Source organism: Salvia hispanica, chromosome 3 (genome assembly GCF_029641045.1).
Source record: "Salvia hispanica isolate PSC_SH4W2 chromosome 3, Shi_PSC_v1, whole genome shotgun sequence".
Classification (NCBI taxonomy): Eukaryota; Viridiplantae; Streptophyta; class Magnoliopsida; order Lamiales; family Lamiaceae; genus Salvia; species Salvia hispanica.
The window spans coordinates 48,895,263-48,912,122 of record NC_142694.1 but is presented as its reverse complement, the minus strand read 5'-3'; the positions used below and the strand labels follow the sequence as shown (position 1 = coordinate 48,912,122).

Below are 16,860 nucleotides of genomic sequence, written 5' to 3'. Positions count from 1 at the left end.
TTGGCTGAGATATTTCGTTTGATGACCACACTATTGCCAAATCCATTAATAACAGTTTGTTAAATATAATTGCAACATTAGTTGGCGGTGGAACTTTTGGGGCACCACGGTTATTATAGTACTAGTAATATTTATTAGATTTTGTTAAAAACAATATCTTGTCTGGCTCCGGAAAGAGAGTGAAGTATTGAAATTGAATCAAAATCTGATCTGTCAATTCTTATTATAATTAACCATTTATTTTGAGTTTCGAGATGGAATTTTTGAATCAAAAGTTATGAAGGTAAAATGACTAAACTCTTCAATTTTTCTTTCTTTGGCTCTAAGAAATGTTCATATGGTGGTTATATAAAACCTTTTGATATAATTGATAAAATTCCTGAAGGTTATGATATTGATAGGTAAGAAATGAGACATGAGTGATGAATAGTTATTTTTTTACTAATCGAGGCTACAAAGGACTGAATCACAACGGATTGAGAGATGAATAGTCTTTTTGACTTTATGTACAATATTTATTTATCCAAATAAAAAAGGGTTTGATTCTGTAGCAACAACCAAGCGAACTGCATGCGACAAATCTAGATTTCCTTTTTCATATGAATAAACAATACTATGTCGTGATTTAATACGTATTTTTTTTTTGTCGATACTCACTCCTTATAAACAATTATAGTATTGTTACAAGTTCACATCTCATTTTAGATAATTTACAATGAAACTCAATGTATACTTCCGCTAAAAACTAACCTTACATGCTGACTATTCTTCTTCGAAGCAAAACATACACCTCAATCTTTATACAAACAATCAATTAATCAAAGAAAGAACTACACGTAATTTCTTATTTATCGTGGAGGACTATACAATTGACTATCAACTATAGACATGACATTTTCAATATAGTAATGTGTCAAGATTTTTGTGCATGAAAGTGTTTAAGTTTAACCAAATCAATCGAGCTGAGTTACGATCATTTGGAATGTGCACAAAAAATAGTCTCATTTTTATAAATAAAAACTCTTTCTATCATATTTACCTACTTTTCTTCTACATCTCTCTTTTAATTTACCAACTTTTGCTCCTTCTCTCTTACTTTACTAAATTTGTCATTAAAATTCGTGTCATCTAGCTAAAAATTGGACTATTTTTTGTGATTGGAGGAAGTACTTTTTGTGGACGGAGGGAGTACTATAGTATTCAATAGGACTAATTTCGTATTGTTATTGGGCCTTATTGATATGCGATATGTAAGTATCGAAATTCGATGTACAGTACACCACAATATTGTTACACCATTATATATATACTTCATCTATCACATAATAATATGCACTTTTTCTTTTTAGTCAGTCCCACAAAAATATACACTTTTTAAATTTAAAAACTTTTTCTCTCAAATTTGATACTCATTACTACTTTTGATTACTTTCCCTTCTACTTCTTTCTTACTTTTAAAACCAATGTCCACTAAATGTGCGTATTCTGAGTATAATAAAATAATTATAAAAAAACAATACTAAGAAATAGGAGGTCAGCTTCTCCCTCCGTTTGGCATTTTGTTATTTGATGAAAGCTGTATTTAATGGTAAATAGCATATGAGGTTGTTATGAAATTGTAAGCTACAAAATGACACCAGACCTATTCAATTCTCCTCTATAACTGCCCTCGACATTTGCATACACATTTCATCTACGCAGCGACAGAGAGCTACACAGATTTCAAAATGGCGAAGAACAAGTATATCGTCGAAGTAGAGCCAGGGAAGCCTGCCAAGGACGGCAAACCGTCGATCGGACCGGTTTACCGGAGCATTTTCGCCAAGGATGGTTTTCCCCCTCCGATTCCCGGACTTGACAGCTGCTGGGATATTTTCCGGTGTGATTCTCTTCTTCTCAATGCTTTTCTTCCGAGAATTTTACGAAATTGTTTGTGATTTTACTTGCATGTGCCGCCAACTCATTGATTCAACGTTTTTATTTGTGAATCGTCGAATTTTGAATTGAAGCATTTCGTTTTTGTGCGATTGAATTTTATTCTAGAACGAATTTTTTGATTGAAACAGGTTTCTAGCAGTGGGACCCCTGACTGATGAGATAGTGCAGTTTTTTTATTTTTAAAAGTGAATTTATGTACTTTAATTAAATATGGCTATCTGCATAGGGCATATCACCTTTTTGGTATCATGATGATATTCTAGCAACGTTGACATTTCGATCTTTTTCTAATATCTGGATACTCATCATCCCTGTTTATATTCAATTTCATCCCCCACTGTAACTGTATTTGATTATACAGTCTCTACTGTGATGGGAAAATTGCAGGCTGTAGGAAAGCTGTGAAGTCTTTAGCGTGACATGCAATTACTAAAACTCTCTGAGACACATAAAATAGATACTTTGGAATTACATGAGTTTTAATGCACAATTGGTAAAGTAAAAGAGAGAGAAAAAAATATATAGGAGTATTTAGTGGAGAATGGAGCCAACCTCTTAGAGAAAAAAAAGTTACCAACAATTGAAGTGGACTGTTTTTATGAATCAGTCTAAAATGGAAAGAGTGTCTTGGAAATACAATTGATGACACGAATGCCAGAAATTTTAAACATAGTGCCAATAACTCCTGAGAAAATTCTGCTTTTTTACTCTTATTTGTGGGGATGATAGCTTCAATTCTACCGGTTTGCATAATCTTTTTGAATTGTTCATACATGAGGACAAGTAGAAATCACAGGATTTTCAGAAAACTGAATGTGAAATTTAATGTAGATTTTAGAAGTTTAAGCTATGCCTCTATAGCCCCCCACAGAAAACAAAAGAAGAAAAGAAAAAACATACGCAAACTTAATACTGTCTCCGACACATGCTACGTCTCTCAAAGAGTTACTGAGCTTCCTGTTTGATTAATTTTCTAGACCCCCCTTCAACTGTCAATGTCATAGATCTTGAACCCAACTTTTCTTTTGTGGTGCAGTTTGTCAGTAGAAAAATATCCCGATAACAGGATGCTTGGTCGCCGTGAAATTGTTGATGGGAAGGTATATGTTAATGCTTAAGATTAAGAATTAGGTTTAGATTTCAACTTCAACGTACTTTTTTAATCCCTTTGAACCTCCATGGGAACCTCTTGGCTAAGCGTCATTATTTATCTACCTCACAGCCAGGTAAATTCTTATGGATGACTTACAGAGAGGTGTACAATGTAGTGGTGAAAGTTGGTAACTCCATCCGCAGTTGTGGCATTGAGCAAGTAAGTATTACTAGACTAACTTTTTTATTACTTGTAGACTAGCTTAAGCCTTGCTGTTAAGTTTTCTTTTACTCTGTAGAAGGTACATTGTAATCAAATTTTTATGTTCTCTAAAAAGAGAAATCTGGCTGCAAATCTAATTATAGAACTACGCAGTTATGCAGCATTCTGTTTGTCATTGCTGAAAATTACCGTTAACCAGTATATATACTTCCCACCTGTTTTTTCTTACCAGTTTTATAACGGCATCCAAAGGTTTCCACCCTTCTCAGTACTCTGTGCCTATAACTTCAACGCTGCTCATTATGTTTTATCAAATTAGTTGAATCAATTTTGTTCTATTATTATTATTATGCTTACGATTTTTATTATTACTGTTGTAATGGTTTCCATCTTACCCTCCTTTGAACTGACTAATTATGATAGGGAGGACGTTGTGGAATCTATGGCGCCAATTCTCCTGAGTGGGTTATTAGTATGGAGGTACTTAAAGAATTTCTGTTCTCTTTTTGTTCATCCTTGTTTGTTTACATGTCTATTTGGGTCTATAAGTACAATGGATTTCTATACCTTTGATTTTTCCTATATCCACTGCATGCTAAACGTCTGTATATATCTCAATTTATTTTTTCTCACATCATATACTTCCGTCCCTTCTATTCTTGATTGTTAGCAGCCCTTGGGCCTGAGGCCTTAGAAGGTATCACCCATTATCTGGAAATAATTTATGTGCTGACTATAATATTTATGCAGGCATGCAATGCTCATGGACTCTACTGTATCCCTCTATATGACACGTTAGGTAAGTAATCGGTCCCTCCTTCACTATTACTGTCGTAACATTAAGAGACAAAACACAAGTTTATAGGTTTCATCACCCGAAGTAGATATTCAGCCAAACTTAATTATTCTCTTTGGATGGTTCAGGGGCTGGGGCTATTGAGTTCATCATCTGTCATGCTGAAGTTACACTAGCTTTTGTAGAAGAGAAAAAGATCTCTGAGGTACATTTATTAGATTAGAGAAAAAAAAAAGTTCCTTAGAGTTTGTATCATATATTTACATGTAATATGGAAGTTTTTTCCATTGTTATTCTTGTTAGATTATAATGTTGTTGATGGATAATTTGAAGTGAATCCATATATATGATTCCAAAGCCCAGTATATAAGTATTGGATAAATTTAACCAGGATATCATCACGAGTAACTAATGGACACTTAACTGTTGGATTTGCAGCTTTTAAAAACATTTCCGGGTGCAGCAAGTTACTTGAAAAGTAAGTACTTTGTGGAGCCACAATTCCTTAATCATTGTGCATTCATGTTTGTGACAATGATGATAACTGTACAACTTCATTTTCAGCAATTGTAAGCTTTGGGAAGGCTAATTCTCAGCAGAAGGAAGAGGCTGAAAAATATGGGGTGACTATGCATTCTTGGGATGAATTTTTGGCATTGGTAAGCAGATGGTTTTAATCTGTTATTTCTTTCTGTAGTATCACCAGTTGGATTTACATTTGCCCTGCATGACTCCTGACACTTGCCATCATCGAGTCTGTGACCACTTTTAGCTGGAAAGCACATTGGTCTAAAATTGCTTCATTACAAATTTGTTTTGATTTTCTAAGTGGAGTCTTCTAGCATTATTATGGTTCTAGTTAGGTGGCCAGTATTTTATCATGTTCCTGGTTCCTGAATTTTTAATAGAAAAAATATTTTGTTCCATCAATTTACCAGAAAGGAGAAAAAAAAATGCTTATGTTGTTATTTCTGCCAATAAAATTGTCGTACTTATGTGACACGCGATAAGCATATAAGATAGGAAGCCCTAACTTAACCCAAAACCATGGTCAAAGGGTAAAGGGTTGACTCCCTATTATATGCTATTCCACACTTTCGTGTGAAACCGATGTGGGATCGTATCAATCCATCCCTCTTTTAAACCGGACGTCCACGGACGGCACATGCCGGGTGGCAAACCCAAAGCCACGGGCCCACCATCCCCTTTGCTGCCCTTTTCCGGCCCACATTTTTCAGTGGCACCCCTTTGGGTCACACCTACGGGTCCCCTTACCGTAGGACATCCGGATCCACGTTCACCGCACCAAATTGATAAGCATATAAGATAGGAAGCCCTAACTTAACCCAAAACCATGGTCAAAGGTAAAGGGTTGACTCCCTAATATATGCTATTCCACACTTTCGTGTGAAACCGATGTGGGATCGTATCATTGATGGAGCAAATAGACTTTGGGGGCTCTATGTTTGAATATTTGGTGACTTCTGGGTTAATCAAGCTAATGATCTTTGCATGTTATCTGTGTGTTAGATACTTACCTAATACTCCCTCCGTCCCAAAAATTAATCCAATTTTCCATTTTCGCCCGTCCGCCAAAATTAGTCCTATACTAAAAATGAAGTTACTTCTAATTTTATTACTCACTTCTGATCTTTCTTTCTCCTACATTATTCACAGTTTCTCTTTCTCTCTAATCCTTTACCCACTTTATCCTCTTTTAATACTTTACCAATTTTGCATTAAAACACGTTTTGTCCACCAATGGGACTATTTTTGGTGGACGAAGGGAGTATAAAATAAGAATATTATGAATTTTTTGAATTACTTTGTTATACTATCTGTGAATTTCATGTTACACAAGAATCCATTTATCTATCTTTTCATACAACAGCATCTTCAGTTCATTTATTTCTGATTTGGAATTATATATAATTCTCCTCCATTTATCTTGTGCAGGGCTCAGATAAGAACTTTGAACTTCCCGTGAAAAAGAAAAGCGACATTTGCACTATCATGTATACTAGTGGTACCACTGGAGACCCCAAGGGAGTCATGATTTCTAACAACAGCATTGTCACTTTAATAGCTGGAGTGAAATGTGTACTAGAGAGTGTCAATGAAGCGGTAGTTACTTATCTATTTGATTATTGTTATTGCTTGTATACTTGAATTGAGAGATTGGAAATTTTGATCTTATCTTACTATTCTTATTCCTAAACAATCACTCGGGAAAGAAGCTGCAGTTTTCACTCTTGCTTAATTTGCAGTTGACAGCAAAAGATGTGTATCTATCATACCTTCCATTGGCCCATATCTTTGATCGTGTTATTGAAGAATGTATCATTAATCAAGGGGCTTCAATTGGATTTTGGCGTGGGGTAAGAGGGTTATATTTCAGGTTTTGAACAATGGAGACAGAGTATGACTAATGGAATTATGATATTTTCTTATTCACAGGATGTGAAATTGTTAACGGAAGATATTGTGGAGCTTAAGCCGACTGTTTTCTGCGCAGTTCCTCGGGTTTTAGAAAGAATTTATTCAGGTTGGTACCTGTCATTCAACATAATAACTGTTGATGGCTGAATGATTGATTAGTTGAAGATGGATCATAGGAATGTGAGTTGCTGATTGGAATACTTGTGAAGGATTACCTTTTTCCATCATGATTGATAACACCTAAAAATTTGTTATTTCTGGCAAAAGATCCAATATCTGGCATATAAATTTTACAAAGTTATGGGTCAATTATTCTGACCTGTACTCCAGTCCACTGAGGCCTATTAGAAAATCTTTTGAGTCCAGCCTGAAAACCATCCCTACACAATGTATTGATTAAGTACTTAACTTCACACTTTTGAAGACTGGACTCTGGTTTTTGCTTTTCCTAGCAACCTTAATGTGTTTGTTTTCTATTTCAGGTTTGCAACAGAAGATATCTGCAGGGGGTTTTATCAAACAAACCATGTTTAATTTTGCTTACTCTTTGTAAGTTATTGCTCATTTTCACAAACTCACTCAGTTTCTAATAGGGGAATAAAAGGAGAAAAACAAGAACAAAATCATAGTATGAAGTACTGATGCAAGAAAAAGTTTTCTAACATTCCTTGTCATATATAAAAGTCCACAACATGATCTTTTTTCTTATAACATTCTTTAATTTAATCACTAATGAATAAGACTTTGTTGGGCCTTAATGTACAGCTTTATTCTTACTGCTGTCAAGCTGTGACCTCTGTACTTGAATGGTATGGCATTATCATGTTTCCTTGGTTCTAATACCTGCACATAAAACTCTGTTTCCCAGAAAACTAGGTAATATGAGAAAGGGCCTTAAGCATGCCGTGGCATCTCCAATGTCGGACAAAGTTGTGTTCAGTAAGGTATTTTTTTTTTATCATATTTAAATGGTCTTATTCATATCTGTCAAAGTTGTCACAGATGTGTGACTGCACTCTCCTGGTATCCTGTTTCAGATAAAGCAAGGTCTTGGGGGTAATGTGAGGATAATCTTGTCCGGAGCAGCACCTCTTGCCTCCCATGTAGAAGAGTATCTGAGAATAGTGACAGGTTCTCATGTTCTTCAGGGATACGGTAATTTCCTTTATCGTATGAAATTTACTTACTGGCACCCTATTTTTTCTTTTCTTTTCCTTTTTTTTGTTGAAATGTCTCTTGTTTAGCCCTTGCTTGTTTTTGGGGGTTGCATCTTGACTTGCCTTTTTGTTGGTTTTTCCAAAAGATGGAAACTAAAGTTTACACCTGTTTACATGTAACATTATTACTTTCTTAAATGCAGAAAATTCTGGCTACACTTCTTCTTAAATTTTATTGCCTCCGTCCCACTCAAGATGTCCACCTTTCCTTTTTAGTTTGTCTCACTCAAGATGTCCTCGTTCTATATTTGGAAATAAATCTCTCTCTTCTCTCTCCTCATTAAAATATTCAACTACCTTTTTTCTCTCTACTTACTTCACCTAACAACTCCTAAAATCCCGTGCCACTCAAAAATATGGACATCTTGAGTGGAACAGAGGGAGTACTATATTGATGATATTTTCCATAAATTGGTTATAACAATCTCACTATTTAATAAAATATTCCCTTTAATATAACTTGAACTGAATGTTGATGATCTACACTAGAACTTACAAGACTGCCTTAGTACGCTCTTAAAAGTTTAACTATGATATGTCTTTTCAAATTTGCCATGGCTTTTATTGGTCTACATTATTTTTGGACTTCAGTCGTTAATTGATGGTTGCAACTGTTGGTGTCTTGATGTTTTTGTTTTTCGTTTTGCATGCATGTAGGCTTGACAGAAACTTGTGCTGGTACATTTGTTTCATTACCGGATGAGTTGAATATGTTGGGCACAGTGGGACCTCCAGTGCCTAATGTAGATGTTTGTCTGGAATCTGTTCCTGAAATGGGATATGATGCACTTTCGAGCAAACCACGTGGAGAAGTATGTATAAAGGGGGATACTCTATTTTCCGGCTACTACAAACGCGAAGACCTTACCAAAGAAGTCTTTGTTGATGGCTGGTTTCACACAGGTTACCATCACAGTGATCATATTGGATTGGTCTCTAGTCCTAGTTTTGTTTTCTTATTCCTGGAAATCACTATTTTTGTAGGTGACGTTGGTGAATGGCAGGCAGATGGCAGCTTGAAAATTATTGATCGTAAGAAGAACATTTTCAAACTCTCACAAGGAGAATATGTAGCAGTAGAGAACTTGGAAAACGTCTATGGTCTAGTTGCTGCAATTGACTCGGTAAGTGCGACTGTTATTGTGTTCTGCATTCTTTTTCAGATACAAGAGGCTATTACTTGGCAAAGGCTTGCAAAGTTGTTTGATCTATCATACAATATATATCATGAGAATTGTATCAGGAAACCATTCTTCTATTGGTGTCCGTTTATATCTGCTTGCGGATCATAAACTTGAATCAAACAATCCCATGAAGAACTTCCAATACTGTTAAATATGCTACTTCAGGTCTTCTGAGTTGGATTATGTATTTTCTGTTGCAGATATGGGTATATGGGAACAGTTTCGAGTCTTGCCTTGTTGCGGTAATAAACCCAAGCAAACGTGCAGTGGAGGAATGGGCCGAACAGAATGGTGTGTCGGGTGACAACTTCGAGACCCTCTGTGAAAATCCCAAAGTAAAAAAATACTTCATTGGAGAGCTTGCAAGGATTGGAAAGGAAAAGAAGGTTTTTCTCTTCTCTTCTGTGTTGCAACCTCCTATCGACTTGGAGATTCAGTTAAATTATTCGAAAAGCTTTGAATATCAAGTCTAAACCTACCATATTATTGTGTTGCAGTTAAAGGGTTTTGAATTCATCAAAGATGTTCACCTTGATCCAGTTCCATTCGACTTGGAACGAGGCCTTATCACGCCAACGTTCAAGATTAAAAGGCCTCAGATGCTCAAGTACTACCAGGTGGGCTGTCTTTGACCTCTCTAACAATATTATGAGATGACATTAATTCATTGAATTACTACTTTCCTCATATTGTTGAAAATCTTTTGTGCTTATTCTTATGCTGTGTTGGTGCAGATTGCTATTGACAACATGTACAAGAACTTGAAATAGGCTGTCTGCATACAACCAAAGAAATGGACTCTCACAGTAATGTTATGAAAAGCCCAGAGCTTGAAATTGACTTATTTTGGATTATGTATATGATAATTCCTTTAGTTTTATTTACCCCTAATAAACTATTTATGAATGCTAGTCACTACATGGTTTTAGTGTATTTCTCTTGGTATTCGTATGAAAAAAAAAACCATGTTGAGTCCAGTCGCCTTCAAGATTATTACTATAACTTAAATAATTAAATTCTCATTCAAAAGTTATCACAGCTGCGCTTCTATTTTATATCCTCTGCTGAAGACCTGTATTCTATAAGGTATATTCCTAGGCCAAAATCTTGTCTTTATTGAACTATGACTATTTGGTGGGAGAAAAGAGAGCAAATTGCAATAGTAAACTTCATCTTTTACATTTTTAGAAAATAATATACATATATATTGCTTTTCCATCACACCTTCCATTTTTGGGACTTTATCCCTTTCAAATGAGGTAGGGACAGAAAGCAAATTTCGGGAGGGGCTAAAAGATGATAAAATAAAAGTATGGGGGACCAAAATAGTAGTAGTAGAAAATATACAGGGTACCAAATCCTATTGTGCATTAAGTTTTTTCAATTAATGATGTACTTCCATTTTTTACTCCCTCGGTCCCAAAAAGATATCGCACTTTCTTTTTTAGTTTGTCCCATAAAAGATGTCACATTTTCCTTTTTGAAAAAGTTCTCTCTCACATGAATATAAAAATTATATTTTCTCACTCTATTTAATACACAAAACAAAATCTCCTAAAACCTCTAATTATGAAGTTCTAATTTATTTGCAAAAAAATTTTCGAAGTGGCTACTAGTATTTGTTTTTTTGTATTAAGTGACGTCATTTTATGAAAGATAACATTGTTTTAACTTATTCCATGATTTTCTGTTCCGGCCACCATAACTTAATATCATAAGAGCATAGAGTGAAAGTGAGGGATATTTCTTTTTTGATTCTAGAGGAAAACTTAAGTTCCATATTTGTATTGGACTTTTTTTAAAATCCGACTATGGGAGAGACGCATTAAGATCATGCGTCTCCTTTTAATGAAACGCACGAGCGTCATGCGTTTTAGGGTAAGACGCATAGCCCTCATGCGTCTCTGAATTTTTATTTTATTTTTTAGAAGACGCATAAGCGTCATGCGTCTTAGGGTAAGACGCATAAGCGTCATGCGTCTTTCTTCGAACTTAAAACAGACGCGAGGCAGAGGCAGTAGCTTCATTCTGCGCAAGAGAGGGAAAGAAAAGGCGATTTTCCGGCGATTTTCTGGCGAATCTCGGCGTTTGAGATGGATTTTATTGGTGAAATTCAATTGTTAGTTCTAATGGATTTTATTGGTGAAATTCATTCTATAGTATAGTTTTTGATATGTTTGAGATGCTTGATGCTGTGATTTTTGATAAGTTCGAAGAGAGACGCATGACGCTTATGCGTCTTACCCTAAGACGCATGATGCTTATGCGTCTTCTAATTAAAAATAAATAAAAATTCAGAGACGCATGAGGGCTATGCGTCTTACCCTAAAACGCATGACGCTCGTGCGTTTCATTAAAAGGAGATGCATGACCTTAATGCGTCTCTCCCAAAGTCGGATTTTAAAAAAAGTCCAGTACAAATATGGAACCTAACTTTTACTCTAGAAGCAAAAAAGAAATGCCCCGTGAAAGTGAGTCTGCTAAGCTGAATTGAATTGAAAAATCAAAATAAATTGAATATATTTAAAAAAATTAAAATTAAAAAATATCGAAAAATTAATACTATCTTCGTCCCACAATAAGTGTCACATTTTGTCATTTCGGTCATTCCCACAATAAGAGTCATATTTCACTTTTACCATAAATTAAAAGTAGACCTTACATTCCACTAATCAATTCCACTCACATTTTATTATAAAACTAATATATATAAGTGAGACCTATAATCTACAAACTTATTCAACACACGTTTCTTTATATTTCTTAAAATTTGTGCCCACATTAAATGCGACACTTAACGTGGGACGGAGGTGGTACTATTCTTTCTTCCGCGATGAATTGACGATAGATTTTACACTCCACTAATTACACTAATTAATTAACTGCGGACAGAGATAACAAGGTAAAATTTAAGATATACTCCCTCCGTCCCAGAGAAGTTGGCATACTTTGAAAATGACACGGGATTTTAGGAGGTTTTGTTTTGTGTGTTAAATGGAGAGAGAAAATATAATTTTTATATTCATGTGAGAGAGAACTTTTTCCAAAAAAGGAAATGTGACATCTTTTGTGGGACAAACTAAAAAGGAAAGTGTGTCAACTTCTCTGGGATGGAGGGAGTACTAAAATAAGCAAAATTAGATGGTTATTTTCTATTAAATTTTAATGATATACAGCAAATCAAAAGTTAATCAAATTTTATATGGCGAAATTCACCTAGTGGACATAATCATACAATAGTAATATTAGTAAGTATATTATTCATATCGGCATGCAATATCTTATTAAATATGCAGACCATTCTCAGTGGATTACAGCTTAAAGCATCTCCAATGCAAATAGGTCAGCCATAGGGCAGCCAATCTCTCTCCCTGCCACGTCAGCAGCACTAAAAATCCATTTGCCACATCAGATTTAGGCCAGCCATAGGCCAGCCGCAATAAAAATAATTCAAAATATACTACATTTACGGAATTAAAATTACGATTAAATTACGGAATTAAATTTACGACACATATACGGGAAAATTCATTAATTGCATTAAAAAAAATGTACATAGATAAAAAAAAAATTACATAATACAGAAAAAAAAAACTAACGGCGTGCAGCCCTCCGTGCCCACAACTCTTCAATTATATCCTTTTGGAGTTGAATATGAGCTTCCACTTGGTGCATGTCAGCAAATTCCTTGAAGCGGCCGGCTTCATCGAGAGGTACCCCACGTCGTACGCTAGGGGTGGCCGTTCCGTGGCTTGGACCGGCTTCATCGTCATTGGCCCAACTAGTCAGTTGTACGCCTTCGTCTTCGACGATCATGTTGTGCAGGATAATGCAGGCGTATATTATTTGGGAAACGCATCTGACATCTCACAAACGCGTTGGACCCTTAATTGCCGCCCATCGAGACTGGAGCACACCAAATGCGCGCTCCATGTCCTTGCGCGCCGACTCCTGTCGTTCCGCAAAGTAGGCCTTCCTTTCATCACTTGCGTGCCTGATCGTCTTCACAAAGACAGGCCACCTAGGGTATATCCCATCCGCCAAGTAGTAGCCCATATCATGCCGGTTGCCGTTGGCCACAAATGAGACGGCTGGACCGACGCCCTAGCACTTCTCGTTGAAGAGGGGAGACGAGTTCAGGACGTTGAGGTCGTTGTTCGACCCGGCTACCCCAAAATACGCATGCCAGATCCACAGCCGGTAATCAGCTACGGCCTCGAGGATCATCGTGGGATTCTTTGACTTGTAGGCGGTCGTGTAGGCCCTCTTCCAGGCAGTCGGACAGTTCTTCCACTCCCAATGCATACAATCTATGCTGCCTAACATCCCGGGAAACCCATGCTTCTCCCCGTACATCTCCATCAAATTTTGACAATCTTGGGAAGTAGGGCTTCGAAGGTACTCCTCACCGAAAATGTTTATCACGCCCTCACAGAAATACTTCAGACATTCCAGGGCTGTCGACTCACCGATGTGGAGGTACTCATCCCACATGTCTGGCGCGCCTCCGTAGGACAACTGCCTGATTGTCGCCGTGCACTTTTGAATAGGGGTGTGGCCGGGTCTGCCAACCGCATCGTGCCTGAAGCGGAAACACAGATATCGAAGCTCCAAAGCGTCAACGATACGCATAAACAACTCCCTGCGCATTCTAAAACGCCGCCGGAACATGTTTGCGGGAAACCGCGGGTTCTCTGAAAAGTAGTCGTCATACAGCCGCTGATGTGCAGCTACGTGATCCCGATCAATCACTGCTCGGCGGTGGACAACCCGTGGAGGGCGAGGTATCGCCTGCTGTTCCACCCTACGCATGTACCGCTCCATCTCGCGGTTCATGTAGGCCTCCATGGCCTCGTTCATCCTCCGTTCGTACTCCTCAGCATCCCCACCACTACCACCACTGCTACCACCCGCGTTACTCATCGCTCGATGATGCTCTTGTACAGAAAATTAGAGAGCGAGAAAACTCGTTAAAACAAGTGGTGCAAATGAAAATGAAACTAAAATTGTGTTTATATAGGTTTTAAAAAAAAAAATTAAAAATCGTCGCTGGCCGATCGGGCCGCCACAATGGCGGCCAGCGCATCGGCCAGCCACACGCGATCGGCTAGCCCTGGCCGGTTTTTTTGCCGAAATGGCGCTAGCCTGCTCCAATGATTCGGCTAGCCGGTTGGCTAGCCGGCATTGGAGATACTCTTGGGTAGTGATTGATTTTGCTCTACTGTCTACTCTCACTGCTGCAAAGATATCAAAACCTTTTCCTCTCATTGAAAAAAATGGCATACAATCTTCAATCCCTCATCACCATCCTTCAACAAATCCTTCATCCTGAACAAACTCACTGGACTCTTGATCACAACAAACCACAACTTCAATCCCTACTCCAAAAAGCTGAATCCTTATGCAGATTCTTGAAAAGTCTTCACACATCCAAATTGCCAGTTTGGAGAGCCAAATCAGAGATACAGTATATAAAGCAGAAGATATTATTGAATCACAGATGGTTCATCAAATGCTTTCCAACCCAAAAAGCAAGAGATTGACCTTTTCAACACCAGATTTGCAGCAAGTCACTCAAGACCTTGATTCTGCAATGGTGAACATGGCTGAGAAGATGCCTACTCCCTCAGATTTGCAGCAAGCAACTCAACAACTTGAAACGGTGAAGCTCGTGGAAGTGGAGGAAAAGAGTGCTTCTTCCTCGAGATCTAAGATTGATTTGGTAGGAGTTGATGCAATTATGTTGGAGTTGAAGGATCGTCTCACGAATATGGAGAAGAAGGTGAAGATCATACCCCTTGTTGGTATGGGTGGTATCGGTGAGTCCACCCTTGCTCGAAAACTTTATGACGATCCGTATACTGTTTCTCACTTTGATTATCGTGGTTGGGCTGCGATTTCACAAGTTCCCAATATGCGGGAAATTATGTTAAGTCTTCTTCGTGGCCCGGATGAAAAGCTAAGCGGTGAACTGATTGGACGTGGAGATTATGAGTTGAGAGAAATATTGCATAAGCGATTGTTTGGGCGAAGATATATGATTGTGTTGGATGATATATGGAGCATGAAAGTCTGGGATGAGATAAGGATGTATTTCCCGGACAACGGTAATGGGAGTCGGATGTGATCACCACTAGGGAGTCTGATATGGCGGAACATGTTGCAGGCTCGAAGAGTTTGCATCATGTGCACTTGTTAGACGAGTCTGTGAGTAAGGATCTACTTTGTCGCATAGTGTTTGAAGAAGAGGATTGCCCTGGTGAATTGCAAGGGCTGGTGGCTAAGATTGGGAGTGATTGCAGTGGACTTCCTCTTGCCATTTATGTGATTGGAGGGCTCTTGTCAAAGGTTGAAAGATCAAGAGATGTTTGGGAACGTGTTTCAACCGATGTAAAAGTTTCAATTGTTGAATCAGACAAGCAGTTCTCCAATATACTTTCCTTGAGTTATAACCACTTACCTATTCATTTGAAACCTTGTTTCTTATATATGGGAGCTTTTCCAGAAGATTACATAATTAAGGGATCTAGACTTAGAGTTTGTGGATAGCTGAGGGATTGTGAAATCCAGTGGAGATAAGAGTTTGGAGGAAGAAGCCGAGGATTACTTAAAAGCTCTGGTTGAGAGGAATTTACTTTTGGTTAGACAGAAAAAATCCAATGGGAAACCAATGAGTTACTCAATCCATGATCTGTTGAGGGATTTGTACATAAGGAAGGCAAACGAGGAGAAGTTTTTAAACGTCAAGAATTGCATGCGCCGTGCAAGTGTTCAGTCATCACATGGAATGGAAGATGTGCGTGCTTCACCCCAATTGATGTCACTTGCTCGATCTTTTATATGCACTGGGAAGGAGATTATATCTTCTATCTTTTCCATATTTAAATTGGTCAGGGTGCTAGATGTAATGGAAATGTTATTCGAGGAGTTCCCCAAAGACATGTTACAACTTGTAAACCTACGTTACATAGCTTTCTCTTGCACTTCAGGTGTACCTATTGGGATATCAAGATTGTGGAATCTACAAACCTTGATTTCTAGGCAAGAAATGATGCACAGTGTGCCAGATGAGATATGGGAGATGTCTGAATTAAGACATCTCTGGTTGGTCACATTAATCGAAATTGGGAAGGGATACAAGATAAGATTTGTTCATAAGAAGTTGCAGACGATTTACTTTGTTAGGATAACTCCTTCACTTATTAGGAATGGTTTCTTTGAGATCATCCCAAATATCAGAAGCTTAGGAATCCATTACTTGGATTCACCAGACGTTGAAGTTGATCTTAGTCATCTTCACAAACTCAAAAATTTAAAATGCTTTTCTGTATTGACTAAAGATGGTAGCTGTTTTCTGAACAAACTCAGATTTCCATGTAGTATTAGAAAGTTAGTTATTATTGACTGTGTAGTATTTCGGAGTTTCTTGACAACTCTATGTGCACTAACGAATCTGGAAGTGCTCAAAATAGCCTATTGTGTGTTTGAAAGAGACGGAGAGGCAGAGGAAGAAGAGTGGGAGGCGACAGAAGGAGATGAATTCCGCTCACTGGAGTTTCTGTGTCTCCAGTCCTTAAATATAGTGTGCTGGAGAGCCGACGAGACCAACTTCCCTAAACTCCGAGTGCTGCATGTATTCAGATGCAATGAGCTAGTGGAAATCCCATGCGGCATTGGAGATATCCCAACCCTCCAAGAAATTGGCATACGTGAATGTGGCGCTTCTGTAGTGGCCTCAGCACTACAAATTCAGAAGGTGCAACGAGAGGAGTACGACAACTACGACCTCAAAGTTATTATAGAAGATTAGAAGCCAAGAGGTAAATATGCTAAATTCAAGCAATCAAAAAAGCATGCTCCATTTCTTCATACACACAATCTAGTCCTTCATATTTATGATTGTAAGATTTGTAAGATTTGTAAGATGTAGACTTGGTATTGTCTAGCTATACATTAGTGTGTAGTGCAGTC

At 37.6% G+C, this 16,860-nt stretch overlaps 2 protein-coding genes and 1 pseudogene across 3 annotated transcripts; all 3 read left to right on the top strand.

Annotated features, from left to right (window-relative positions):
* The first annotated feature begins 1,580 nt into the window (after positions 1–1,580).
* Positions 1,581–9,822, top strand: LOC125211764 (long chain acyl-CoA synthetase 4-like). 2 transcript variants are annotated; one of them, XM_048111683.2, is made up of 19 exons: positions 1,584–1,879; positions 2,975–3,038; positions 3,161–3,250; positions 3,677–3,733; positions 4,004–4,052; positions 4,178–4,254; positions 4,488–4,527; positions 4,614–4,708; positions 6,006–6,173; positions 6,317–6,427; positions 6,507–6,594; positions 6,971–7,037; positions 7,357–7,432; positions 7,526–7,643; positions 8,363–8,608; positions 8,690–8,829; positions 9,090–9,275; positions 9,387–9,506; positions 9,624–9,822. In XM_048111683.2, the coding sequence occupies exons 1-19, from the start codon at positions 1,728–1,730 to the stop codon at positions 9,657–9,659; spliced, it is 1,980 nt and encodes a 659-aa protein (XP_047967640.1). In that variant the 5' UTR covers positions 1,584–1,727; the 3' UTR covers positions 9,660–9,822. The 2 variants fall into 2 exon arrangements, with proteins under 2 accessions (XP_088925602.1, XP_047967640.1); XM_089069476.1 differs by having other exon boundaries at positions 1,581–1,879; positions 8,363–8,829.
* Positions 9,823–14,165: 4,343 nt separating this feature from the next.
* LOC148931013 (putative late blight resistance protein homolog R1A-10) lies at positions 14,166–15,579 on the top strand (annotated as a pseudogene).
* Positions 15,580–15,796: 217 nt separating this feature from the next.
* On the top strand, positions 15,797–16,699 carry LOC125210256 (putative late blight resistance protein homolog R1B-16). The gene has a single exon (XM_048109819.2). It carries the CDS (start codon positions 15,797–15,799, stop codon positions 16,697–16,699), a length of 903 nt encoding a protein of 300 aa, XP_047965776.2.
* Positions 16,700–16,860: the final 161 nt, after the last annotated feature.